Genomic DNA, 27,921 nt, shown 5'->3' on the forward strand with positions numbered 1-27,921 from the left:
AGTGAACAAGAAGAGAGAGAGCAAAGGAGACCGCAAGAAGGGTAGGGGCATGGTGAGGAGAACGAGAGGAGTCGGCACAGACTCTGTAACAGGCGCTTGAGAAGCTGAGCCATGTCGGCATGCTCTTGGGTTTGCCAATAGACACCACAGTTAGCCATTTGTCCCCAGTTTCTTTTGGACCTGACAGGGAGGAAAGAATTTATTTCTGCTTACATATCCTGTGTCACAATCCATCACTGAGGAAAGTTGGGGCCAGCCAGAACTCAAGGCAGGAACACTGCTATCCTGCTATTGGCTTGTTCCTCATGACTTGCTTAGCCTTTCCTTTCCTTCCTTCCTTCCTTCCTTCCTTCCTTCCTTCCTTCCATCCTTCCTTTCTTTTTTTCTTTCTTTCTCTTGAGACAGAGTTTCATTGTATAGCCCTGGCTATACTGGAACTCACTCTGAAGACCAGGGTCTCAAACTCACAGAGATCCACCTGCCTCTGCCTCCTGACTGCTGGGATTAGAGTTGTGGGTCACCACACTCTGAATCCCACTGGGATTTTTATTGCTTCGCCTCTGTCTGAGTGATCAGCTCTTGGCCTTACACTCTTATATGGTTGGCAAACTTAAAATGGCATAGCTGGCGCCAAAGGACAACTTTGGTGAACAGGATGTAGCCTTGGGTGCATACTCTTAGTCAGGTGCTGCCTGGTCTCATATAACCTTTTGGTAGAAAAGATAAAGCATTTCATTTCTATTTCCCACAATCTCCCCCCTTTTTACAATATCATTTTATTCTTTTCTTCTAGTTTAATTAATTTTGCCAGACTTTCCTGCTTTGAGGTTCTCATCAGTAACATACATGATAAGATGTAGGAATTTTGTCAAGTAGTGATGTCAGTTGATTGTTGAACTAGACTTTGTATGCACAGTATCATCCGACATCCTACAACTGTTACTCCTAGTACCATAACAACGAAGGCCAGGACTGGGCTCATTACCGCATTGCAAACCACTGTTCCTTAAGATTAGAAAAGGGGTCATTTATTCCTGAACTTTTAGTTCATTAGACAAATAGTCCTGGAAGAGCCCTTGTTACGCTGCCACCACGAGCCATGTTATTAACAATGAAAGTGCTGGCCATGTCTCATCACACACCTGACTCCACCCTTTCCTGGTAATATCATGTCTTGGACCAGTCCATCCCCCCTCCCCCATTCTACGGCTGCCATCCTGGTGATCTGCTATACCCTTGATAGCGTCCCTGGTGTAATTCACAAAACTGTGTCGGTTGTATGTAATTTATCTGGTCTACATTTTATTTATGGTACATCATATGGTAACAACACGGTGACTTAAGGCCTGTGCTATCTGGTTCCTTGACTTCAATTCAGCAGGGCACTCTGGTGGACTCTATATAAACACAGGGACCAAATGACCCTCTTGGAGTCAGGAGCTCCCTTGCTCTTTATCTACGTGATAATTGAAGTTGGCCTTGGTTGTGTTCATGATGTAATAATGAAAGGGAGAGCCAGTCGACTAAAGCGCAGGTCCTGCTCCAATTGGCTGGAAAGATTTTGAATAATGGTCTACACAATGCCACCAGACATCTTTTATAGCAATGCTCAGGCTACAGTGATGTCACATCTCAAAGGCACAGAGGTTCTTCTATCCAGACACACTGCACAAGAATTCAAATTCCTTGCAACACTTTTTTTTTTGAGACAAGGTTTTCTCTATGTAACAGTCCTGGATGTCCTAGAACTCACTTTGTAGATCAGACTGGTCTCAAACTCACAGAGATCCGCCTGCCTCTGCCTCCCAACTGCTGGGACTAAAGGTGTGCACCATCGCTGCCCGACTATCTCCACATCTTTTGAAACAGGCCATGTAATTGGTTCTGATCAAGAGAGATCAAAAGTTTGAGGAGGACTTTGCCTCTGTCTTTGTGACCAGGAACGGAAGGGACAAGGATGCCCTAGGCATCTGAGGTCCAGTGCAGTAAGAATAGGACCACTTGAGCTTCTGGCCTGCTGGCTACTCGTGTATCGCAATCACTCTTCTTTAGTTCACTGATTGAATTTTGATCCTCCAGCTATGTATTCATTTCCTTATACCCCGTTCCAACCTCTATAGTCTGTCTTAAATCTTTAATAATTTTTTTCTTTCTTGTTTTTTGGTTTTTCTAGACAGGGTTTCTCTGTGTAGATACTGTCCTGATACTCTCTCTGTAGACCAGGCTAGCCTTGAACTGCCTGTCACTGCCCCCAAGTGCTGGAATTAAAGGTGTGCATTACCACTGGGCTAGCTAAAACTTTAATTTCTGTGATATGAATCCTTTTGTCACCTTTAAGAATCTTTGGATTAGAGGTGTGGCTAGGTTAGGTAACTGAATTAATAGAAAAGCATCCCTTGGGTCTCTTATTTCCCAGGTTTGGCTTATATACATCTAGCCCATGTGTCTAAGTGACAAATGGTTCCTGGTCTGATTTATGTATTTATGTATGTATGTACATATGTATGTATGTATTTATTTTTGTTGTTGTTTTCTTTTTATTTATTTTTTCTTTTTTGGGGGTGGAGGGATTTTTGAGACATGTTTTTCCATAGCTTTTGGTTCCTGTCCTGGAACTAGCTCTTGTAGACCAGGCTGGCCTCGAACTCACAGAGATCCACCTGCCTCTGCCTCCCGAGTGCTGGGATTAAAGGCATGCAACATCACAACCTGGCAACAAAGTTAAAGATTTTAAAAGAACAACATTACTCCAATTCCTGAAGGTGCAGTGCAGTTCAAAAGGTGCTAAGTGGAGAGACAAGTACCAAGGACTCTTGAGTACAGAGAGCATCTCTCTTGCCCATGTTGAGTCTTTAAAGGCTGTTCTCCATTCTGTCATTGTCTCCTCCTCCTCCTCTATCTTCTTCTAAAGATTTCTTGTATTGGTGTTTTCCATGCATGTACATATATGTGCCCCACACATATGCCTGGTGCCCTCTGAGGTCAGAAAAGAATGTCAAATCCTCCATATTGTAGGTGCTGAAAACTGAACCTGAGTCTTCTACAAGGGCAACAAGTGCTTTTAACCACAGAGTTGTCTCTTCAGCCCCAAACAGGAATCAACCATCCTGTCTCTTGCCCCCTAAGTATCTGCTGGTATGTCTGAGAATAGCCATAGGAAAATCAGAAGTTCTAGTTTGTATCCCAAATGCTTCTGGATTACTCTTTACCCAATGGACTTTAAACCAATTACCTACATTGTCCTTCTTACAGGATTCAGTCACAAAAATTGTAATGTTGTTCCCTGCTGTGGGACTGGCTTTTATCTCAGTGGAATGAAATTGTTCTCCTAAAATAAATAAGTAAATAAATCGAATTATTAAGCTGCTAAATTCAGAAAAAGAGACATGTTTGTATGAATAGCATTCACCTTTTCGTTTTAAGTCACTCTTCAGGTTAAAAGTCCAAATAGGTGGGATTTTTTTTTTTTTTGGATCTAATGCTCAAAGGATGTTTCGTTTTGTTAGCTGGGGCATTATCTGCATACCCACGGGGCAGCACTGCCTACTGTAATTAGACGGGGAGGAGTTAGCACTTACAGTGTAATAAAGCAGGAGAAACAAATCATAGTGTTAGAGTCAGCCAGAAATAGTCTGGCTGGGTCAGCATGAGAAGCCAACAGGTGTTGGACCATGCAAGAAGCAGTCAGCATTTGCAAGGCACGAGAGTTGCCTTTCCCATTACTCCCGGGTCATCAGCTAGGAAGACAGAAGGAAGGGTGGAAGAAATAAAGAATAGAAGTGGGCAAAAATAAATGGCTGCATCAGAGGAATGTCATGGGTGGCAGGGCCTGGAACTGCCACGTGTGCATGGCTGTTACTGGAACCGTTGTGGCCATGCCAATCTGATTGCCCATATGGTCAGCGGTCAGTTGTGTGCCAGCACCGGCCCATTTCTCAATGAGGGCTATGATAGTTTTTATTGTCAATTTCACGTAATCTACACTCATCTGAAAATGGTCTGTTCTAATATTCACTTTGTAGATCAGGCTGACCTAGAACTCAGATCCGCCGAGAGTTCTAGGACAGCCAGAGCTATAACAAAGAGAAATCCTGTTTGGGGGCTGGAATCGGAAAGATAAACAGATTTGTTGCTTACACTTCCACATCATGGTCCATCACCGGAAGAAGTCAGGGCAGGAACCTGGAGGCAGGAGCTGATGCAGAGGTCATGGAGGGGTGCTGCTTACTGGCTTGCTCCCCATGGCTTGCTCAATCTATTTTCTTATAGACCCTAGGACCACCAGCCCAGGGATAGTAGCACCCACAATGGGCTGGGCCCTCTCCCATGAATCACTAATTAAGAAAATTCCCCACAGCGGTATCATGAGGAAGAGTTTTCTCAACTGAGATTCTCTCCTTTCAGATGACTTCCAGCCTGTGTCAAGTTGACATAAAATTAGTCAGCACAGGTGGGAAGGCCTACCCACTGCGGGTGACACCTGCATGGGATCCTGGACTGTACAAATGCAGAAAGGGGACTGAGCAGAAGTGTGCATGCATTGCTGTCTGCTTCTTGGCTGGAGTCATGCGAACGGTTCTCTCAAGCTCCTTCCGCTGTGACTTCCCTGCCATGATAGATTATAACCTGGATTGTGAACCAAAGAAGAGCTTCTGTCAAGGTATCACAGCAACAAGGAATGGACTGAAGACAGAAATTGGTACCGGAGGTGGAGATGCTGCTGTGATAAACCTGAGCATGTGGCTTTTCAGCCTTGGAACTGTTTTGTGGGGAGGAGATGGGAAGACGTTGGAACTTTAGGGTAGAAAATCCGCTGGAAGCTGTAAGAAGAGATTAATGAGTCATTTTGGTGGGAGCTGGGGTTATAGCAATGCTGAAACACAATGGAGGAGGCCTATCCCATGAGATTTCAAGGGGAACAAGGGCTGTGCTGGGACCTATGCTAGGGGCCATTCTTGTGATATTTTGGGCAAACATCTGGCTTCATGTCCCAAGAACCTGAGTGAAGCTGAATTTAGAGATGGTGGACTAATTTCCTTGACAGAAGGAAAGTATGTAGGCAGGCTTAAAGTTTCAGAGGAGAAGAGAGCGGATAACAAAGTAGCCATAACTGTTAGAGAGACTGAATGGAGTCATTGAAGAGAAACCTGGCACTCTGCACTGTGTAAACAAAATATTATTTCTTCAGGGTCAGCACACAGAAGCAGATGCAACTGTGGTCCAAGAAGGCTGGGCTGTATCTCAAGCTGGCAGCATAGTTTGGCAGTACTACCCATGCAGTACTGGTTTTGAAGCAAAGAAAGCAAAGATTGAGGAGGTCATGAAGAACTACAAAGCCAGATACTGTGTGGCAGAGTTAGTGTCCCTAAATGGCCACTGGGTGAAGCTATGAAGTCAAAACTTTTTTTGTTTGTTTGGTTTTGGTTTTTGTTTCTCGAGACAGGGTTTCTCTGTAGATTTGGAGCCTGTCCTGGAGCTAGCTCTTGTAGACCAGGCTGGCCTCGAACTCACAGAGTTCTGCCCGCCTCTGCCTCCCGAGGAGTGCTAGAATTAAAGGCAGTGCCAGGACCAAGGGACATCTGCAGGTGTGGAGTGGAGCTGGCCTGAAAGTTAAGCTATGTGAGCTACCAGTAGTAGGGCTTGAAAAGTGGGGGCCTGCCCTAGCTTTTCAAAGCACAGTCAATTTTCTCACAAGTCCCAGATGGGACATGGAGCCTCAAGATTCGGTGTTTGTTTTTTTTTTTAATATTTATTTATTATGTATACAATATTCTGTCTGTGTGTATGCCTGCAGGCCAGAAGAGGGCACCAGACCTCATTACAGATGGTTGTGAGTCACCATGTGGTTGCTGGGAATTGAACTCAGGACCTTTAGAAGAGTAAGCAATGCTCTTAACCTCTGAGCCATCTCTCCAGCCCCCTCTGCTGGGTATTTGTTTTGCCTTATCATTCCTTGCTATGCTCTGATCCTTCCATTCTGAAATGGGAATGCTTGTTTTCTTCCAGTATATGATGGAAGGTTTAGTATTACTATTATTGGAGCTCACAGTTAAGGCTTTGGATTTTTAAAGTGTCGAGATTTTAAAAGCTGAATTGTTATTTTATATCATGAGCTAAAATATGAGACTTTGGGCAGGAGTAAACGCTTAAGGTTTAAGAGATGTGTTTGTGGGGGGCAGAGAGATGGCACGGCATTTAAGAGCCCTGACTGCTCTTCCAGAGGACCGGAGTTCAATTCCCAGCAACCACATGGCAGCTAACAACTGTCCGTGACTCCAGGGTCTGACACTCTCACGCAGGCATACATGTAGGCAAAACACCAATGCACATAAAATAAAAGTAAATTTAAAAAGTTTACAAAAAGAGATATGTTTATGTGTCAACTTTATTGGAGGTGGAGTTGTCAGTTTCTGGTGTCAGCTTTACGTAAGCTGGACTCACCTGGAAAGAGGGTTTGAGGGAAGGGTTGTCTAGAGACTAGGGTGGACAGTGGGCATGTCTATGGGGCATTGTCTTAATTAACTATGATGGGAAGACCTATTTACTACAGGTGGGAAGAGATCCTATACACAAGCAGAGAAAGAACTGGGCATAGCATGCATCAATACATTGTTCTCTGCTCTTGACTGGATGTGCTGTGAGCAAGGCACGCTCAAGCTCCTGCTGCTATGGCTTCCCTGTCGTGATGGATTGTGTCTTCGCTACTGTTCTATTGCTGTGAAGAGACACCATGACCAACGCAACTTAGAAAGCATTTAATCCAAGCCTTGTTTATAATTTCAGAGGGTGAGTCTATGAGCATCATGGTGGGAGCATGATGGCAGGCAGGCAGGCACGGCACTGCCGCCGTAGCTGAGAGCTTACAAGTTGAGACAACTACCAGGCAGAGAGACCACGCCTAGCCTGGGCTTCTGAAGCCTCAACGCCTACCCCCAGTGGCACATCTCCTACAATAAGGGCCACGCCTCCTAATTCTTCCTAAATAGTACAACTGGGAATCAAACATTCGAAGATACGAGCCTATGGGGACCATTCTCATTAAACCACCACAGACTGTAACCTGAATAGACTGTGAGCCAAATCAGCCCTTTGCTCCCTTAAGCAGCTTGTGTCAGGGTATTTTTATCACAGCAATGGGAAACAAAACTAAGACAGGGACGTAAATCCCCAATGGGATCCACCATTTCTCAGACTTGGCACTGGAACACTAGAACCTCACAGGCATCCCAGGGAATACAGACCTTCCTGGCCAACTGCCTCCCCATTCAAAGGTAGGTGTGGAAGTCCCTGGTCAATGCACTTTTTTTTTTTTTGCTCATGTCACAGCAGGGCAGAGAAGAGGGTCCAGGCTTCCCTAGACCATGAGTATAGGGCACTCTAGGTGGCAAAAACACAGAAAAGCGAAGGGTGATTGGAAAAGGAGCATGTCCCTGCACTATTATCAGGATTCCTTGAGAGTTGAGAGCTTTCCCACTGGGTGGCGCATGCCTTTAACCCTAGCACTCAGAAGGCAGAGGCAGGGGGAGCTCTATGAGTTTGAGGCCAGACTGGTCTACAGAGCTAGTTCCAGGACAGGCTCCAAAGCTAGGGAGAAACCCTGTCTCAAAACACAAAAACCAAACCAAACCAAATGTTCCTGGGAAAGGGAAAGAGTAGTGTAGATAAGGAAGGGAGAAAGGAGAAATACGAAATAGCACAGATTTTACCTGCTGGGTGAGTCACAGGGGCCACCTGCTTAGATTTCTAGGTTCTTGACTCTCAGGACAATGAATTGTATCAGAGATACATAGCTAACAATAGAGGCGATTTATTAAAAAAAATTGCAAAGATACCCGGGAGGTTGGGAATAGACTAGTGGGAAAACGCAGAAACTCCAGTCTTTAGCAGTAAAGACCCTTTCAAGGCCATTTCCACACCACCTGCCTTCTCTAGGCCAAGTTTTTCTCCTACGTGCTGTTCGTTGAGTAGCCCGGGCAGGGAAGGGTCTCCAGGTACTAACTAGCAACTGGCTTTTTCATGCCTTATTCTTTTTTTCTTTTTCTAATGTGTCTGGGTGCTTTGCCTGTTTTGTGCACCACGTGTGTGCAGTGCTCACGAGGCCAGAAGAGGGCCTCAGGCGTTACTGGAGTTGCAGACCATTGTTAGCCGCCATGTGCCAGGAACTGATCCTGAGTCCCCTGGAAGTGCAGTGTCTTTAACCGCTGAGCCATCTCTGCAGGCCCTCATACCTAATTCTGATCCCTCTTCCTCTCTCTCCACATCCCTACTCTTCAGCCACACCTGCGCTGTGCTAGAGTTTGGCACTTGGTGGCAGGGTTGCAGTATTCAATTTAAAAACCAGGAACTTGCTAGAAACCACACAGATCCAAGCATAAAATCTGGCTGGGAGAAAAAGGCATTTTGGGTCAAGCACATCTACAGATCCTCAAAAAAATCTCCGAGGCCGGGCGGTGGTGGCGCACGCCTTTAATCCCAGCACTCGGGAGGCAGAGGCAGGCGGATCTCTGTGAGTTCGAGGCCAGCCTGGTCTACAAGAGCTAGTTCCAGGACAGGAACCAAAAGCTACAGAGAAACCCTGTCTCGAAAAAAATCAAAAAAAAAAAAAAAATCTCCGAATTTGCCAGACTGGAAGGGGGGGGCAGTTGATACTGCATAAGCAGGGGAAACCTTCAAACTGGGGGCGCACGAGTTCTACTCTGCAGATAAGAAGAGAGAAACAGAGGAGGTTAAACTGCTCAAGCCATTGTAAAGTGTGAGATAGGGTAAACCCAGACCCCCGGCGGCCCGAGGCCACAGTGAAGGGCAAGAAGGCTGGGGCCAAGGGTTGGGCCTCTCGGACCGTGAGGGCGGGGTCGCCGCGCGAAGCGCTCTGGGAATAGTAGGCGCTTTCTTTCCGCTCTCCTTCGGTCACTCGCTCTGGGCACCCAAGGACGTCCAGGCGGTGGGCGCAGCAACTCGCACTCGGCGACCGAGAGACTCTTTCCTCAGGCAGAGCCCACCTTTCGCCCTCTTGCGCGCGGCAGTTTGCAGCAGACTTCCGGCGCGCGGTACTGTGGGCATTGTAGTCCTCTCGCAGCCTCCCACTGCGTACGAGCAGCCCACCGGACTACGTTTCCCTTCGGCCTGCGCGCGCCCCGAGCCGCGTCGGCGCCAGCCCCCGACGAGCCGAGAGTCTCCAAGATGGCCGCGTGGGGAAGGAGGCGTCTGGGTCCGGGCGGCGGTGGCTCCCGAGAGAGGTGAGCTGGGCTCGCGACTGCGGGCGGCCGCCGACCTTAGAGTAGGCGAAGCTTCTGTGCTACGCGCGACTCCGAATCGTGTGCCTGCTGCGCTCGGGGCCCAGTTCGCGGGGCCCTGGTGTGGGAGGAGCAGGCCGGCGCCACGGCCGGGGAGCGCGGGGAGCTCGACTAGGAGGGGTGGCGGCTCGCGATAGGCGGTCCGTGAACCGGGGTTGAGCGACTCCCAGGGCCGCTAGGCTGTTCTACGGAACGGCGTGCAGGCTTTGGGCCACTGGCTCGCGCACGTGGCTGTCTGGGCCTGGGCGCCCGACGTGGCGTGGAGGGGCTCCTGGAAGGGGAGGAGGGCAGAGGTTCGCCGGGCGGTGTGCTGCTAGGGGCGTTTGCTGAGAGCAGCCGCGTGCCGGGCGCGCCTCCAAGGGCCTGCGCTTGGACGCCTTCGGAGCGGGCCGTCATCGCCACTCCTGAGGGTTCTCTGCAAGCGGTTCTGCCCTAAGTCCTTTAAAGTGACCTTTTCTACCGGAGGCGTTTGGGGGCGCTAGGGGTTTGTTTCTTCCCGGTGATTGCCCGAAGATGAGAGCAGTTGGCGTGTTTCATGTTGAACTTGTGGGTTTTTCCTCCTGGGGAGTATTTTTAGCTAATAGGTTACTAGAAACTGTTCAGACACTAGAAGTTTGGGGAGAAGGGTACTGTATATCGGTGGAACTACTAAACTGCCCAGTTCGTTTTGCAAAAGCCTTCGCATTTTATTGTCAGTTGAAAAGTAAACCTGGCTATCTATCTTTTTCTTTTCCGATGAATACTGTTAAACATAAAAGTTCTGTCTCAACTAATCTGCATTGTTCGTTTTGACTGGTGCATCCCATGTTCCTTGCAGTTGCCTACAGAGCTTTCCCATCCCACACGAGTCTTCCTGCTTGGCAGTAGTGATAGCCTTGGTTTTATTCTTGAGTTTGCTTATGAAAAAGAATCTAGTCTGCATTTACCGTTCCTTGGGAAAGCAGTGGCAAGGAGTGGTTTTTCTGACTTTCATTTATTTCTTAGATAAGAACATCAAAAGTGACAATTTTTGTTGTTTTTCATGCCCTTAAGCCCTAAGGAACACTCAGGATATTTAATTTCAGCCCCTCAGTAACAGGAAAGAACCTTCCCAGAAGACCCAGTGTCAGATAAAGATACTTTTAGAGTCAAGATCTCTCTGTGTAGTTCTAGCTGTCCTGCAACTCACTTTTTAGACAAGGTTGGCCTTGAGCTCACAGAGCTAAATCTGCCTCTGCCTCCCGAGGGCAGGATTAAAGGTGTGGGTCACCACACCCTACCATACTCTTACTCTTGGATACAGATTGAAAGGGCCACAAATGGATACCTCAAGCATGGGACAAGAGCCTTATGCTGTATAGCCTACCTAAAAAAAATAAATACAATTAAAGTATTATAATTTATAATTATAAGTATATATAATTATAAATATATATATGAAAGTATTATAATACAAGTCAATTAAAATTTGACTTGAAGCAAATATTAATTTAACCAGTTTGTCGGCCAGCCACCCATAGTAGGAGTCCAATCCTTGATTGAGCTTCAACAGCTTTTAAGGGGATTTAAATCAAATGTGGACAGATTTCACTGTTAAACTAGATAGTAGCTGACTCTTCGGAACAACTTCTGTTTAGTTCCTCACCTGAGAACTTGACTAATTGAGGTTATCTGCATGGGTCCTGTAGGTGTACAGGTGGTGACCTTTGGCCAGGAACTGCGGGTTCTACCCATGCATGCAGATGTTGTGTGTCTGCCAGGAATGGGGCATCAGATTTTATGATGTGAGAGTTACTACCATCTGTCTTCCTGGTAGGTGATGTGTAGTGACTGGAGGCTCACCCCTTTGTGGGAAGGCCCTTGCCAAAGGACTTATTCTCAGGATCCTATCTCCTTAAGGCCCTCCCTTTCTGAGCAGTGTATGGAAACATAACTTCCCCTGGCTAGCAAGCTGACTTCTGGGCATACCTCCATTCCTGCTCACTTGGTGGCCTGACTGGGTGGAACAGACCAGAATAATTGTATGCTCAGCACCATAGATTGTGAGGACTGGGTGTATTATTGGCTCTCACGACACAAGTAAACTGTTTATGGCTCCTAAGTGACTTTGTTCCATGTCGCATTTGGACGGACTCAAATTTCAGCTTCATGTTAAGAATACTTCAGAGCCATGCGGTGGTGGTGGCGCACGCCTTTAATCCCAGTACTCAGGAGGCAGAGGCAGGCAGATCTCTGTGAGTTCGAGGCCAGCCTGATCTAGAAGAGCTAGTTCCAGGACAGGTCCAAAACTACAGAGAAACCCTGTCTTGAGAAACAAAAAGAACTTCAGAGTTGTACACACCTTGCCGCCTGCCCTCTGCTGAAACTGAAGGAGCTGCTGTGTGGTTTGTGGCAAGGGCTGGAGTGGGCATTGCTTTGAACAGACGTATTTGCCAGTGGCTGCATACTCGAGCATATGTTGTATTTAATTCCTTGCTTGATGTTGGTTGGCAGCTTAGTGTGCAGTGGCTCTTGCTTTGCCTGCTTCTTAATTCCAGAAACACAGGCTAGTACTAGAGCTGAGTGACAGCCATTGCAGCAGTTGAGTAGCTGCTAGCCACACATATATGATGGTTACACTGACGTTAGAATTAAACACAATGAAAAATTTAGCTCTTAAATCACAGGCCATGTTTTGGGTGCCCGGTACTCACTTTGGGATAATGGCTAAGTATAGAGAAAACTTTTCCATCAGCTCAGTAAGTAGCTAGGGACAGTGCTGATCTAGACTGAAATTGGAGGGGGAAAGGAGCAAACTGAGAGCTGCTTATGTGTTGATTTTTCTCTCCACTCCATTAAATCTAGGGAAACAACAGTATTTGTAATGAAGAACATCAAACTCTGAACTGTAACCTGAATTCTTGTCCAAAATTGAGCATACTGACAGCGAGTACAGCAAACAGATTGCCGTTTGTCCTGCTGGCCTCTTTGAGGCACACTTACCCATCTAGGAAAGCAGAGCAGGTATTCTGCCACCTGTGTGCCAGCCTGGACCAGCTCTCAGACAGCCCTGCCTATCCTTTCTTGGGCTTCTTGGTGCTGCTCTCAGGGCCCCTCATCCCTGAGATCTCCATGATTGTTGGAATGTGAGTATAGCCCTGCACTCTGAATTCCTTTTTTTTTTTTTTTTTTTTTTTTTTTGCTGATCTTATGAAGATACTTGATCTGTGTCTGATACAGGACTGCCTGAGATATTCAAGTTTTCTTCTGTTCTGTGCATTTGTTAGGCAGTCAGTAATTACGGTGTTCCCTCCACATCCTTCCCTCCTCCTCTTGGAAGACTATGTCATTTGTGAGGTCCCAGGGGCCATATAGAGTTAGTGCCTACTCCACTTAAAAAGCCATGTGAACAGATTGGTTTACATTTCTGGGGTGATAGACCCCCCCTTCCTGTTCTGATCTTCCCTTTTAGAGCTAGGGGCTCCAGGAATTTGAGGCATTTCATATTTTAAGAGGTTCCCATGCTGGCTCGAGTATATGGCAATTTTCTTTTCTCCTGGTCTGGATGAGGTAAGCAGGCCAAAGTTTCTTGCTCTATAGCCCCTGCTAGCTCTGTTGGCTAGTGAGAGGTGACAGCACCTATGGTTGAGCCACATGTTCTGCTCACAGATCGGAATGTGTAAGTCAACCACTGTGCCATGGTTCCAGCCTTTGGGCTGTATTTCTGATGTCCTGGGTTTTACTCAAGCAGTCTGGGTTCCACTTGCCTTGATTTCTGCTTCTGTGGACGTCAAGTTCTGCAGGCTCATCTCAGTGGGTCCCACCTCTGAGAAAGGCAGAGTTGATAGTGTCCAAGAGGAGGAAGGGCTGAGGCCGCGCTTGCCTGGCTTGGGTTGGGCATGATTTGTTCTTGAGTGTGTGAAGAGCTGTGGGTGGGGTGGGAAGTGTGATTTAGGAGCCAGCATACACAGAGGGGTGCCGACAGCAACTGTGATGGGCACAGAGTTCCTGGGAAAAGGCAGTGGCCCACAGATTTTCCCCACAGTTCTTCAGATGAAATCTGTGCAGTCTGGCATCTGCTGATCATTGGGGTTAACACTGGTTGCCTGTCAGTGCTTGAAGTGTGCCAGAGGAGTTGAGGTTTTTACTTTATTGAGTAATTAATTTACATTTAAATAGTTGTGGGTGTTTTACTACTGCCCTCTTTGATTTTTGCACCCAGCCAGATCATTCAGTGCTTTGGGAGACCAGGGAAATTGACTCAGGATAGCAAAGTGTTTTGCCCTTGGGCTTAAATGAGTAAACTTGAGGGACAACAGAGGGGGAGGCTAGGGGAAGTGGGGCAGGTGGAGGGACAGGAGATACTCATATAATAGTATTTGTAAGAACACAAGATTTGTGGGGTTTTGGTTTGGATGTTTTTGTTTGTTTGGTTTTTCAAGGCAGGGTTTCTCTGTGTAGCCCTGGCCATCCTGGGACTCACTCTGTAGACCAAGTTTACCATCGGAGTGCTGGGATTAAAAGCATGCACCACTGCCAGGCAAGATTTGTTTTAATGGTGTGTGGGTGCCTGGGGCATCCATAAGAAACCATTTGATCTTGAATTTGGAGTTGCAGGTGGTTTTGAGCCACCTCATGTGGGTGTTGGGAACTGGTGTTCTCTGCAAGGGCAGCACTATTGTGACAGTTAAGGGTCTCCTCATTCTACAGTCCTGCTGAGAAGAGGATGGTTCTGTTTCCTTGTTTTATTCACGCAAACACTGTGCTATTTGGTGGGGAGAGAGTCTCTCCAGACCCAGAATGCAATCTGGCCCCAGATTCCCAGGCAGGGTTCAGATGGGAACCCACATCTAAACTAGCAACTGATATTCATTTGTTTGTTTTTTTTTTCTAAACAACTGAGGATGTCTTCTTCATCAAGGCATCCCTATCTAACACTCTCTGAGAGTGACAGGTTCCCAAGAATGTTTGTAATGAGGGATAGGAAGAGAAAATCTTGTGATATTTAAGGTATCTAGGACCTGAAAATAGAGTCAGTAGTCAGGTTGCTTTTCTGTTTTGTTTTGCTTTTTTTTTTTTTTTTTTTTTTTTTTTTGAGACAGGGTCTCTCAAGGTAGCCCAAACTGTGCTACTTTTTGCTCTGAAAACATGGTCACTTTTGCAGTTTCTTATGATATTGCATTCCACCTCCACCCCCAGGTCCAGAAAAACCCATTTCTGGCTAACCAGACGTGACTTTATGGAAATGAAAGAATGCAGAAAGAGCAAGGCCTTGGTGGTTGCTCGCCTTTAATCCCAGCCCTCCGTAATCCAGGCAGGTGTTTCAAGGCCAGCCAGATGTACCGAAACACGCCTTTCAAAAACAAACAAACAAAACACCCCACAAGAATGCAGAAAGATCAAACAATTGACCCTTTGCAGCAGGCGACAGGGAGACCCAGACGAGGCTATTTCAAAGGGAACCTGACACTTTGCTCCTGTGAGAGGTCTCCCCATGGTCTGGTGACTGAGAAGCTCTTCTGCCTCAGTGTTGGGGATACACATGCCAAGGGGAGAGATGGCTCAGCTAAATTTATGAGCACTGGCTGCTCTTCAGAGGACCTATGTTTAATTCCGAGCATCCACGGTTATTGTAGGGAGGCTGCTTGTTGGTTCATGGCTGCTTAGCCCCAAAATAATCACACAGAACTCTGTTCTTTTGTGTCTAGGATTCCTTTCCAAGCTTTCTCAGGTTTTATGTAGATTTTAGTCCACCATGTTGGTGTGCCAGTTTGTTGGCGGAGGCCGCTTGTTTGTTCCCAGTCGCTTAGCCCCTGAAATAATCACACAGAAACTGTATTATTTAAGGCACTGCTTGGCTCATTAGCTCTAGCTTCTTATTGGCTAACTCTTACGTGTTGATTTAACCCATTTCTATTAATCTGTGTATTGCCATGTGGCTGTGGCTTACTGGCTAAAGTTTTGTCTGGCTCTGGCAGGGCTATGTGGCTTCTCTCTGACCCCATCCTTCTTTTTCCCAGCATTCAGTTTAGTCGTTGTATCCCGTCCCCCTTCTCCACCCCCACCTCTATTCCCTGCACGCAGGCCCAAGACAGTTCATTTTTTGTTGTTGTTTGGTTTTTTTGTTTTTAGATTTTATTTATTATGTATATAGTGTTCTGCCTCCGTGTATGCCTGCATGCCAGAAGAGGGCACCAGATCTCACCGCAGATGGTTGTGATTCACCATGTAGTTGCTGGGAATTGAACTCAGGACTTCTGGAAGAGCAGCCAGTGCTCTTAACCACTGAGCCATCTCTCCAGCCCCCAAGACAGTTTCTTTATTCATTAATGGTAATCACAACATACAGAGGGAAATCCCATATCACATGGTTTCTGTCCTCCTTAGGTTACTGCACACATGATGTGCCAACATATATGTAGGCAAAACTTTCATACACACAAGATAAAATGTATTCCTATATATGCGTGTTTTTAAAAATCGGTCTTAAAACTGGAGAGATGGCTTAGTGTTTTAAAAACATGTATTCTTACAGAGGACCCGAGTTCAATTCCTAGCACCCACATCAGGCAGCTTACAACTGTTTGTAACTCCAGCTCCAGGGGACAGCACTAACCTCAGATACATGCACATATACAGACTGCACACATACACACAAATAAACAATAATTTTTAAAACTTGGTTTTGGCTCAGTGGTTAAAAGTGATGTCATAGTTGTGATGGCACATACCCCTCATCCCAGTGTTTGTTACATAGTGAGGCCAGATCTGAACACAAACAAAAGGAAGCTTGACCGCTGGCTCTGCTATACGTTTTCAGGCTCCAGATACCGTAATTGCCACAATAGTTTTTCTCTCCTGTTCCTCATTACAGACATTTCTTGGGCACCTGCTTCGTTCAGGCAGAGCTAGATAGGGATGCTTTGATGGGAATGGCTTCAGTTGTTTAAAAAAAAAGAAACAAGCACCAGTTGCTAGCCTAGGTGTGACCTTTCGTTGTTGTGTTGTTTTTTTTTTGGGGGGGGGGTTTGAGACAGGGTTTCTCTGTGGCTTTGGAGCCTGTCCTGGAACTAGCTCTGTAGACCAGGCTGGTCTGCAACTCACAGAGATCCACCTGCCTCTGCCTCCCGAGTGCTGGGATTAAAGGCATGCGCCACCACCGCCCGGCAGGTGTGACCTTTCCATTTGAACACTGCTTGGGAATCTGGGGTCTAGGAAGTGGAACATCAGGTTGAGTTCTAGGTCTAGAGAGATATCACCCACCACCCCATCCCACCCCCAGGATACAAAATTGTCCTCTTCTTAGCAGGATTGTGGGATGAGGCCAGTATAACATAGCTAGGAGACCCTGGGAGCTTGCTTCTGTGGTTTTAGGCACAGAACAGATACCAGGGTGGGAGGTTAGCCACTGTTGCTTGCCTTTGCAGTGGGAGTCCCATTGGTATCTGGTCTCTGTGCTAAGGGGTACAGATTGTTGAATTTGGTTTGTTGTGAGGCAGGGTCTCCTGTAACCAGGCTTGCATTGAACTTGGTGTGTAGCAGAGGTTACCCTGGGCTTCCACAAGTACTCTCTCCACCATGCCACATTCCCAGCTTGACTTTAGTTTTTCCTTGGGAAAGGAGTCTTGCTATGTATCCCAGACTGGCTTGGAACTCATAATCGTCTTTTTTTTATTTGTTGGTTTTTTGTTTTGTTTTGAAGCAGGGTTTCTCCTTGTGGCCCTAGCTGTCCTGAAACTCACTCTGTAGACTAGGCCGCCCTCAAACTCAAGAGATCTGCTAGCCTTAGCCTTCTGGATAGCTGGTACTACAATTATGTCCCCACCATGCCCAGTTGAGATTTTTCTTTTTAAGAAAAATTTGTTTTCTATTATGAAAGAAGCGTGGGCTGGGGAGCTAGTTTGAGTGGGTAAGAGTGCTTGTGTTGCAAGCATGAGTACTTGAGTTCAGATTCTTTGCACTCACATAAGAGACTGGGCATGACTGTGTATACCTGGTTACCTCAGCATTTGGAGGGGCAAGCAGAGAGATAGGTAGATTCTCAAGACCTGTTAGCCAACCAGCTTAGTCACATTGCAAACTTCTGTTTTGGTGGTGTTAGAAATGGGTCTGGGGTCTCAGGGAACTGACCATACAGTGAAACAAAAAAAAGTGTCCAGCTGCATATCGAGCCAGATATGCAGGCCAGCATAGGCAGCAGAACCTCACATTCTTACGGCATCTGGTAATGTAAACATAACACTGTTGATAAGGGAAGTGTAATTTTTGAGGACAGGAGGCGCACAGTCTTTGAGTACATACTTTTTTATTTATTTATTTATTAAAGATTTCTGTCTCTTCCCCGCCACCGCCTCCCATTTCCCTCCCCCTCCCCCAATCAAACCCCCCTCCCTCATCAGCCCAAAGAGCAATCAGGGTTCCCTGCCCTGTGGGAAGTCCAAGGAACCCCACCTCCATCCATGTCTAGTAAGGTGAGTATCCAAACTGCCTAGGTTCCCACAAAGCCAGTACGTGCAGTAGGATCAAAAACCCATTGCCATTGTTCTTGAGTTCTCAGTAGTCCTCATTGTCCACTATATTCAGCGAGTCCGGTTTTATCCCAGGCTTTTTCAGCTCCAGGCCAGCTGGCCTTGGTGAGTTCCCAGTAGAACATCCCCATTGTCTCAGTGTGTGGGTGCACCCCTCACGGTCCTGAGTTCCTTGCTCATGCTCTCTCTCCTTCTGCTCCTGATTTGGACCTTGAGATTTCTGTCCCATACTTTGATCTTAGTCAAATGTTAGGTGTGGGCTTGTCTGCCCACTGCTCTAGAACTAGAAAGAGTAAGCTCACAGGCAGGTCCCCGTGGGGGGGGAGAGCAAAGCCAAGCCCAGCACAAAAGTTGCTGGTGCAGCTAATATGGAAACTTCCTTTGTTTCATTCACTCCTGACAGAAAAGACAGCACATTTTACTTAAGTTCCACAAGTGCTTGGCAACTCTGGGTATTTTTCCAAAAGAATTGAAAACAGGGCTACAGAAGTGGCTCAATGGTTAAGAACACTAACTGACTGACTGCTCTTCCAGAGGACCTGGGTTCAGTTCCCAAGATCTGACACCCTCACATTTGTGTGTGTATGTGTGCGTGCAAAATACCAGTGCACATAAAATAAAAATAAATTAAAAAAAGTTGAAAACAGAAAATGGTGTGGGCAAATAGATGGCTCAACAGGTAGAAATATTTGCATGGTGAGAGGTCTATCCTTAGAACCACATAAGGGTAGGAGAGAGCCGATATCTGTGAGTTGCCCTGTGACTTCCCTGCACGTACACTTATACAAAACAACGAAGTATTAGCCAGACTTGGTGGTGTACACCTGTAATCCCAGCATTCAAGAGGCAGAGTTCAAGGTCAGCCTTGTCTATATAACCAGTTCCAGAACAACTAGGGTTATAAAGTGAGACCTTGTCTCCAAAAGAAGAAAAACCTACAAAAAAAAAAAAGGCGCCAGGGCCATGGTATTAGGGACTAGTTCAGTGGGTTTGACTTTGGATTTACACCTTATGGAGATTAGTTGTTTAATAATGTAGCTGTAACCGGGCGGTGGTGGCACGCGCCTTTAATCCCAGCACACGGGAGGCAGGGGCAGGCGGATCTCTGTGAGTTCAAGGCCAGCCAGTGATACTGTGTTTGCAGCAGCAACAAGAACCCCCCCCCAAAAAAAACTTGTACTTACCACTTAACTGCCTTGCCCTACATAGCCCCTCAATTGGAGACCTCCTTGCTCCTTGCTTATAAAGCCTCATTTTCTTACTCTTCATGGTTGACAATTGAAGACAGGCTTGAATGACAGAGCTTATTAATTTTGTACCAAGTGACGCATGAGAGGAGCCTGCTGCTTTCACCCCCATTACAGGGTGCTGTACTGTCCTCTGCCTGGGTAGTGGGCAGCCCAGTTAGTTCTTTCTCACTTAGCAAGCACCAGCTCTTGAACAGGTGTTTTTAGATTTGGGAAGATTGACATTTGAGATTTGACCTTGGGTGGGGGTGAGACAGGGATTACAGAGCCCTCCACACAGCCTGCCAGACATTCTCAGGGCACCTGTATCCCAGAGAGTTTTCCTTATAGCTTGCTGCAGTGCCAGCATTTCCAAGTGACTCCTCTCCCTTCCCAACGCTGGTTAACCTAGGCAGACCCATGACCTGAGGTCCTGAGCAAGGTTGCCACTTGCTCCACTGAAGGCTCAGGACAGAGTGACATGGCACAGTGTTCTTCCCCACCCCCTTTCTTTCTGAGACAAAATTTTGCTGTAGCTTTGGAGCCTGCCCTAGAACTAGCTAGCTCTTGTAGACCAGGCTGGCCTCGAACTCACAGAGGTCCACCTGCCTCTGCCTCCCCAGTGCTGGGATTAAAGGTGTGCGCCTCCACCACCCGGCGGCCCAGTGTTCTTAATTAAGTTCCAGAAGTTGGACCAGGTGTAGGATCAAAGGCCATTTAGTGAAAAATGACTCCCTTTCCTTCTCCTGGCCACCCAGTTCCCTCTTAATGATAGCCTATTCTCAGACCTCCTTGCCTCCTAGATACTCAGGTGCTTTTATGTAAACAGGTGGATAACTAAAATAACACCCTACAGAGGTTGAGGAGATGGTTCTGTGGATAAAGTGCTCGCTCTGCTTGCAGGAGGGGCACCCAGATGAAAACTAGATGTGGCAGCCTATAACCCCAGCTAGGAAGGGAAGAGGCAAGTGGATCCCTGAAACTTCATGAATGATTGGTTTGGGCGTCACCATTTTATTCCTGGAAAAACGTTTCTAAAGATTCTGTCATACCAAGGGATGCCCAGGACTACTTTTCTTAAATGACTGTTCTATAGAATTGATGTCTCTGGTAACTCCAGAGACTCCTGCTGGTACTCCTGCTTCCTCTGTTGACTTGCTTTGCTTTTGTTTCATGCTGTATAGTGGGGCCAAGTCTAGAGTGGCTGGGAAAGGGCATTGGTGAACATGTCTACAGAATCAGCTCAGTACATAAGAATTGGGTGGACACAGCTATGTCTATAACTGCTGCAAGCTGTGACGTTCACAAAACTGCCTGCAGTGAGGACCTGTGAGAGTCTTGATCCACTGACTCAGCTCTTCACTCGCTGCATTTGCTTCGCGTCATCCCATATTATGGACCACTGGCCTTGTGTTTCCAGACATGTCTGTCTATAATCATGAACATGCTCATTCATCTGCCTTGACAAATAGCAAGAACTGGGCTCTCTCAGCCTGGCCTGGGTAGACTGGGTGCTGGCTAGTCATGCAGAAGGTGCTGGGGACTGGCCAGGCTGAGGTCAGAAGTGTTATCTGCCTAGTGATACGTTTTTTAAGACAAGCAATCTGTCAGAGGTGCTGAGTGTGCTTTACTGACACAAATTGTTTCCCTGTATTCAGGCTGTCCACATGCCTACGGGGTAGAGAAGGCCATGAAACTAAAAGTTGGCTGGCATTGTAAGGGCACTGCAATCCCAGCTTGAACCTACATTTTGCCTTGAGTGTTCCACAGGGGAGAGGGCTGCCTCAGATTCTTTGTGCACAGGAATGTGCCCTATATCCACTTTGAAAGCGGGCAGGACTTGCGGATAACTTGGACATAGCTCTGCCTAGAGTCATGGTTTCACAGATGGACATATAAATTGGCACTTTGACTTTTATTGGCTTATGGCCATGAGATCACAAAGGGAATCTCTTGACCAGGAGTGCACCCGCTTAAAGAATCTCTTACCCAGACAGGTGATGTTGGTGCACACTTTTAAATCCCAGCACTAGGGAGGCAGAGGCAGGCAGATCTCTGTCTTATAGGCCAGCATGGTCTATAAGAACTAGTTCCGCCGGGCGGTGGTGGCGCACGCCTTTAATCCCAGCACTCAGGAGGCAGAGGCAGGCGGATCTCTGTGAGTTCAAGACCAGCCTGGTCTACAGAGCTAGTTCCAGGACAGGCTCCAAAGCCACAGAGAAACCCTGTCTCGAAAAACAAAACAAAAAAAGGAACTAGTTCCAAGATAGCTACAGTTGTTACACAGAGAAACCCTGTATTTAAAAAAAAAACAAAACAAAAAAACCCTACCTGTTGTTGTTTTTGAGGCAGGGTTTCCCTGTGCAGCTCAAGATGACCTAGACCTCTTATCCTCCTGACTCAGGCTCCTGAGTGTTGGTTTTGCAAGCTTGTGCCACCTTGTTTGGTCTCGATTCTTTGACCTCTTCCTCAAGCTTGCTTATTGGCTAAAAGTGTCTGAAAATAAGTGTGTCTTGTTGTGAACAAACTGCAGGCATCCTGCTCACCTTCCTCCCCTTGGAATGTGCTCTAAATGGAGACATCCCACAGAAGACCTTAATGGGGAAATAACTGCTCTCCAGTTGGGATCTTCAGCACCCTGGGAGGTATCAGGCAGCACGCAGCATAGCATGCCAAGGGACGGGCTGCTTTGGCCATGTCCCATGCTGTGGTGATAGGTGAGGCCAGGGGCCCTGTGAAGACTAGGCAAGCTCTGCCTCTGAGCCATCTCCATTCCCCATGCTGAGACTTCTAGTTCCACCCCAGAGAATAGCTTTCTCCCTGGGCTCAGCTGACTAGGGGCATATGATTTAATTAATCCTTACCTGAGCCCAGTTTAATTACAGTCACTGTTTTGGGGTAAAGCATTTGTATTGCCTGAATCCAAGCCAGTGCTCTTTTTATTAAGGGGTGCTGGTCTGGGTATGGGGTTCCCTCACCCGGTACAGGGAGTACAGTCTGAGGGGGGAGGTATTTTTGAGACAAAGTCTTGTAATTGTGTAGTTTTGGCTGTGTGGAACTCATTGTGTTGACCAGACTGGCTTTGAACTCACATCTGCCTACCTCTGCCTCACAAGTATTGGGATCAAAAAACCACGCCAGGCCACCTTTGTGACCTTTTTGTTTCACTATTTCTTTCAAGGGGAGAAAATTGCTGTCTTGTGGGTTGGGTTCTGAGGCAAATGAACCCGTAAGTGGGCTATCCTTGAGGCTGAGGCAAACACTTGTCCAAATAAGCTAGACTGTTGAACCTAACCTCCTTGTCTTTTTCCCTCCACTAAAGGGTTAGCCTGTCAGCCACAGACTGCTACATAGTGCATGAAATCTACAGTGGGGAGAATGCCCAGGACCAGTTTGAGTATGAGCTGGAGCAGGCGCTGGAAGCCCAGTACAAGTACATTGTGATAGAGCCCACTCGAATTGGAGATGAGACAGCACGTTGGATCACTGTGGGCAATTGCCTACACAAGACGGCCGTGTTGGCTGGCACTGCCTGCCTCTTCACCCCATTGGCACTGCCCCTGGATTACTCCCACTACATCTCCCTGCCCGCTGGTGTGCTGAGCCTGACCTGCTGTACCCTCTATGGGATCTCCTGGCAGTTTGACCCTTGCTGCAAGTACCAGGTGGAGTATGATGCCTATAAACTGTCCCGCCTGCCTCTGCATACGCTCACCTCCTCCACACCAGTGGTGCTGGTTCGGAAGGACGACCTGCACAGAAAGAGATTGCACAACACAATAGCACTGGCTGCCTTGGTGTACTGTGTAAAGAAGATTTATGAGCTCTACGCTGTATGACTGCAGGAGAGTGGGACGCGAAGCAGAACCACAGGGCCCACAGGACTCAAATCCCTTCAGCAACACCTTGGGTTTTCTCCGCGAGGCAACAGCACCTGGGAAAGTGTTTGGTTTAATACTTGTTATTTTTAAACAAAAATAACAGATCATGGGTATGCCAAGGGTTTATTCAGCTCATTACAATAAGATGTCTATTTCCATAACCCAGGAGTGGGTCCCAGACTGTGGAAGTCTGACTGGGCAGTGGAATATGGATGGAGCCAACGCAACTTGCTGTGGGGGTGTCTTAAGTATATTGTTTAACTATACCATTCAGAAGCCAACCGGAAGCTATTGACCATTAAAATTATGAGAATTTCAACTTCTGTTCTCTCTTTATATGCCTTGTGCCTGCAGCTGCTGCTGTATATGGGACAGGCACATGCTGCAGACACCCTGCTGCTGCAACTTGTTGCAGCACAGTGGCACTAGAGCTGACATCCTGCCAAAAAGAATGCACAACATAGTAGGACTAGCTACCATGGCTTCTGGCCTGCTGGTCTAGTCATGGCCTCAGTTGGCTGTTTGTCAGACATAGTAGGATAAGATGGCCTTGGTCTTCCTTTGGTTCACCTGGGGATGCCAAGCCCAAAAGCCCTTCTCCAAAGACTGACTTAGGAAAACACAGAAAGCACAAACCTCTGCTGTTCCTGAGTTCACCCCAGTGCCCCAGGCTGTGGGAGATGCCTCTGTTGAGAGCAGTGAGTCTTACAGTGTTTGGTTAGTTGGTTTTGGTTTTTCTGAGGCAGTCTTTCTTGCTGTGTAGACCAGCTGGGCCTGGAACTCAGATCTTTTGTCTGCCTCCTGGGTGCTGGAATTAAAGCATGTGCCACCACGCCCAGCTTTGTGTCTTTTTCCTAAGGCTTTCAGTAAGTGGAAAATGATTCCACACCCCCCCCCACACACACACACACCCCGCACAAAGGCTGAGGCATAGCGCTTCTGTGGTCTTTAGTAAACAGCCAAGCTAGCTTCTCCACAGGAAGTTCTGACAGCCAGCATCAGGAAGGGGTCCTAACCTGGAGGTAAGGGAAACGAGGTTTTAGAGAACTTCCAGGGGCGATTGGGACATTTGTGATAGAAGAGATCCAGAGTTTGGGCATTATTTTCCAAAGCCCACAGAAGTACAAAAAACTTTGACTTCATTCCAAGTACTGTAGAAATACTGCTGGCTCAGTGAGTACTCAGTGATGAGATGATGTTATCTACACAGAGTATTGTTGTGTGGCAGTGTGGTGGATCAGGATGAAGAGGGAGCTGCTGCCTTAGCCACAAGCAATCCCAGCTGTTTCTGGGGCCTCTGAGAGCCCCGAGTGCCTGAAGGGTGGCTCTGAGCCTGCTGGGCAAGCACAGCCTGGGAGGGGTTTTTTGTAACAAGCATCACCTGTCTGGCTGTGTTCTTTCTGCACATCAGATTGCATGGGGTGTGGGGGGGTGATTGTGGGCTGGGGACCTCATTTCAGCTGAGCAGATGCCCTTGCCCAAAATAGAAACCAGGTACAAACAGCTCCTTCCTATTTCCCAAGCTACACTGAACAAAGTGACTCTTGTTGAGTGGACTAACCCAGATTCTGAAATGCCATCTTGGTTTGGCCCCTAGCTAGCAGGGTAGGGTTGGGTGTGCCTGGGCTGGGCTCTGAGAGAGGCAGCCTGTGAACCTCATTTCTGGTGATAGCCACAATGTTTTCGCAGTAGCTTTCTCTGTTGAGAAGAAAGAAAAACTGCACAACTTAGACCCTGTTGGAAACCCACCAGGTGCAGTTCTGTGTGGCCCTTTTAAGGCATGGGTCATGGAATGAATCTAACAAACCAGTCTGGTCTTAACTGTCTACCCACTTAATCCACTTTCAGGAGCAAAAAGCTCTGTAAAGGAGCAGTTAACAGGAAACATGGAGCGGCAGATCGTGGGGCGCTCCTTCCACTGGATCTCACCCTGGTTACACCTCTGGTTCAGTGACTGCCCTTGAGCCTATGAGGCATGAGCTTACCCTGTTGCTTACCCTGTAGGGTGGTCAGCAGCTGGGTCGAGAAGCACCAGTGACCGGACACCACAAGTTTTAAAGAGCAAGGCTGAACCTTGACTACCAGGATACCTTAAGGAATTTCAGGATAGGGGACACTTTTCCAGAGCACAGGAAGTCAGGACAGCTGCAGCATTGCAACCGTGGGTGGCAGCTGCTCTCACATTAAGCTACTGGGCGGGAATGTCAGGAATAAAGTTCGTCCAAGAGAGCACGAGTTGAAGGTGGGCTATGGCTTCTGAGTGTCCAGTTTCCTGGGTGACAGCAAGTAGGAAGAGGGGACTCAGCTTGGCGGAAATAGTCATGTATTACATAACCTTGCTGCTGGTGGTTCTCTTGCGCTCAGGCCCAGGGCTTAGATCATCATCTTGCATGAGAAACAAAGGACATGACTATTGTCCATGAATGTGCAGGTTACTCGGATCCTTGTGCCCTCACTTGTGAGGACTCAGTGGTTTTAAGCTGCCTACCAGTGTCTCCTAAACTGACCTCCCTCAACCAGGTTGATGTTCCATCCTCTGATGACCGAGTGTGCTGTTGCTATGGCTTACCACTTTATTTAATGGAAAGAATGGTAGCTGGACGTGACCCTTCTCAAAGTGCCAGCCAACAAGTGTCAGAGAAAGTGTTATTTCTATGCCGGGGCGTGTCCTTGCTGCAGTTGACTAGGAATATGCAGGGTGCTTTGTAGCTTCATGCTACCTCACAAGTGAGGGCACAAGGATCCGAGTAACCTGCACATTCATGGACAATAGCCATGTCCTTTGTTTCTCATGCAAGATGATGATCTAAGCCCTGGGCCTGAGGGCAAGAGAACCACTAGGCTGCAGCCCTGGTACAGCTGGCTGCTGGCATCCTCCCTGGCAGGAGGGTGGATGGCACCTGTGGAAGATAGGAGGCCACCTATGATCTGTATCCATGTTTCACCCATAGTTCTTGGGCCATTCAGGACAATGTGTGAGCCAGGGTAAATAAGCCACAGATCTAATCACCCACTCAACTTCCTCCTCCCGGGGAATTTGAAAGCCTCCAACACTGACCCTAGCCATCTGCAGCCGCTTTAATCACCTGTCAGGGTGAGAGAGCAGCACGAGGCACTGGAGACGGCTGAGAAGCTAAGGGTACGGGCTGTTCTTCCAGAGGAGCCATTCCATTCCTAGCACCACATGGCAGCTTAAAACCCGGCAGTAACTCCAGTCCCAGAAAATCTGATGTACCATCTCTGGCTGCCACAGGCAGCAGGCATTGCACATGGTACATAGATATACATGCAGACAAAACACCCATACAGCTCAACAATAAGAGGCAAATTAAACAGGAAAGGAGGAAAGTATCCTTGTTTGTAAATTCGGCTTCTATGTGACTCTAAAGACACCACCAGAAAAGTAACTGAAAAGCATCCTCGGTATGAGAGGTTAAAAACCTCTACAAAGAACATTAAAATATTCGAGAAAGAAACTGACTGGGGTGGTGGTGAACACCTTTAATCCTAGCACTAAAGAGGTAGAGGCAAGTGGATCTTTGAGAGTCCAAGGCCACCTGATCTACAAATCGACTGTTCCCACAGTCTGTCTTGAAAAAAAAAGTGAAGACAGTAAACGAGGAAAGGACGTCCATTTTTATTTATTTTTTGTTTTTGTTTTTTCAAGACAAGGTTTCTCTAGTTTTGGTGCCTGTCCTGGCACTAGCTCTTGTAGTCCAGGCTGGCCTCGAACTCACAGAGATCGAGGCCTGCCTCTGCCTCCCAGGTGCTGGGATTAAAGGTGCGCACCACCACCGCCCAGCTAGGATCTCCATTCTTAATGGGCTGGGAGAATTAATGTTGTAAAAATGACTGTTTGGGCCGGGCGGTGGTGGCACACGCCTTTAATCCCAGCACTCGGGAGGCAGAGGCAGGCGGATCTCTGTGAGTTCGAGACCAGCCTGGACTACAAGAGCTAGTTCCAGGACAGGCTCCAAAACCACAGAGAAACCCTGACTCGAAAAACAAAACAAAACAAAAAAAAAGACTGTTTGGGGTTATGGATGTAATTCAGTTTGTAAGTGACTGCCTAGCATGCATGAGGCCCTAGGTCTGATCTTAACCATTCCCAAATTGGCATAGTGACACATGCATAGAAACTAGAGAAGGAAGGGTGGGAGGATTGGGAGTTAAAAGCCACCAGGCAGTGGTGAGCCTTTAATCCCAGCACTTGGGAGGCAGAGGCAGGCGGATCTCTGTGAGTTCAAGGCCAGCCTGGTCTACAACAGCTAGTTTCAGGACAGGGTCTAAGACTACAGAGAAACCTTGTCCTGAAAAGGGGGGAGTTAAAAGCCATCCTTACCACAGTGAGACAGTGAGTTTGAGGCCAGACTGAGATACAGTCTGGGAGGGAAGGAAGAAAACTGGCCACCATATCAAACGATAGCTACAGAGTCAATGCAACTGCACTAAAATAAAAACTAGAAAAACTAACCTTGGAAGCACAGAGAGAGAGAGAGAACCCAGATAGCCAACGTAATCTTTAAAAAAGTAAATGTGGGGGGCTGGAGAGATGGCTCAGCAGTTAAGAGCACTGACTGCTCTTCCAGTGGAACTTGTGGAAAATTCAGTTCCACAAGATCTGACACCTTCACACCAATGTACATAAAATGAAGTTTAAAAATTATTTTAAAAAAAGTAAATGTGGGCAGTTAACACCATAAATGACTTCAGTATAGTGTTCTACCTGCACGCTAGAAGAGGGCGCCAGATCTCATTACAGATGGTTGTGAGCCACCATGTGGTTGCTGAAAATTGAACTCAAGACCTCTGGAAGAACAGCCAGTGCTCTTAACCTCTGAGCCATCTCTCCGGCCCCCAACTTCAAGTTATACTAGAGTCATAGTAACAAAAATGGCACAGTATTGGTATTGAACACAGACACAGATTAATGGAACAAAATAAAAGACAGATTAAAAACCATTTTTTACGAAGAAGTCAAAAATGGTGCTTTGAGGCCTGAGCATCCACATGATCAAGAATGAAACTAGATTTT

The 27,921-nt window shown here is 47.2% G+C and overlaps 1 protein-coding gene across 1 annotated transcript; it reads left to right on the plus strand.

Moving 5' to 3' along the window:
• The first annotated feature begins 9,134 nt into the window (after window positions 1-9,134).
• Tmem11 (transmembrane protein 11) lies at window positions 9,135-23,205 on the plus strand. Its single transcript, XM_075992304.1, has 3 exons — window positions 9,135-9,236; window positions 12,117-12,397; window positions 22,328-23,205. Exons 2-3 carry the CDS (start codon window positions 12,384-12,386, stop codon window positions 22,842-22,844), a joined length of 531 nt encoding a protein of 176 aa, XP_075848419.1. The 5' UTR covers window positions 9,135-9,236; window positions 12,117-12,383; the 3' UTR covers window positions 22,845-23,205.
• The last annotated feature ends 4,716 nt before the right edge of the window (window positions 23,206-27,921 follow it).

This window comes from Microtus pennsylvanicus, chromosome 11, assembly GCF_037038515.1.
Source record: "Microtus pennsylvanicus isolate mMicPen1 chromosome 11, mMicPen1.hap1, whole genome shotgun sequence".
In the NCBI taxonomy this organism is placed as follows: Eukaryota; Metazoa; Chordata; class Mammalia; order Rodentia; family Cricetidae; genus Microtus; species Microtus pennsylvanicus.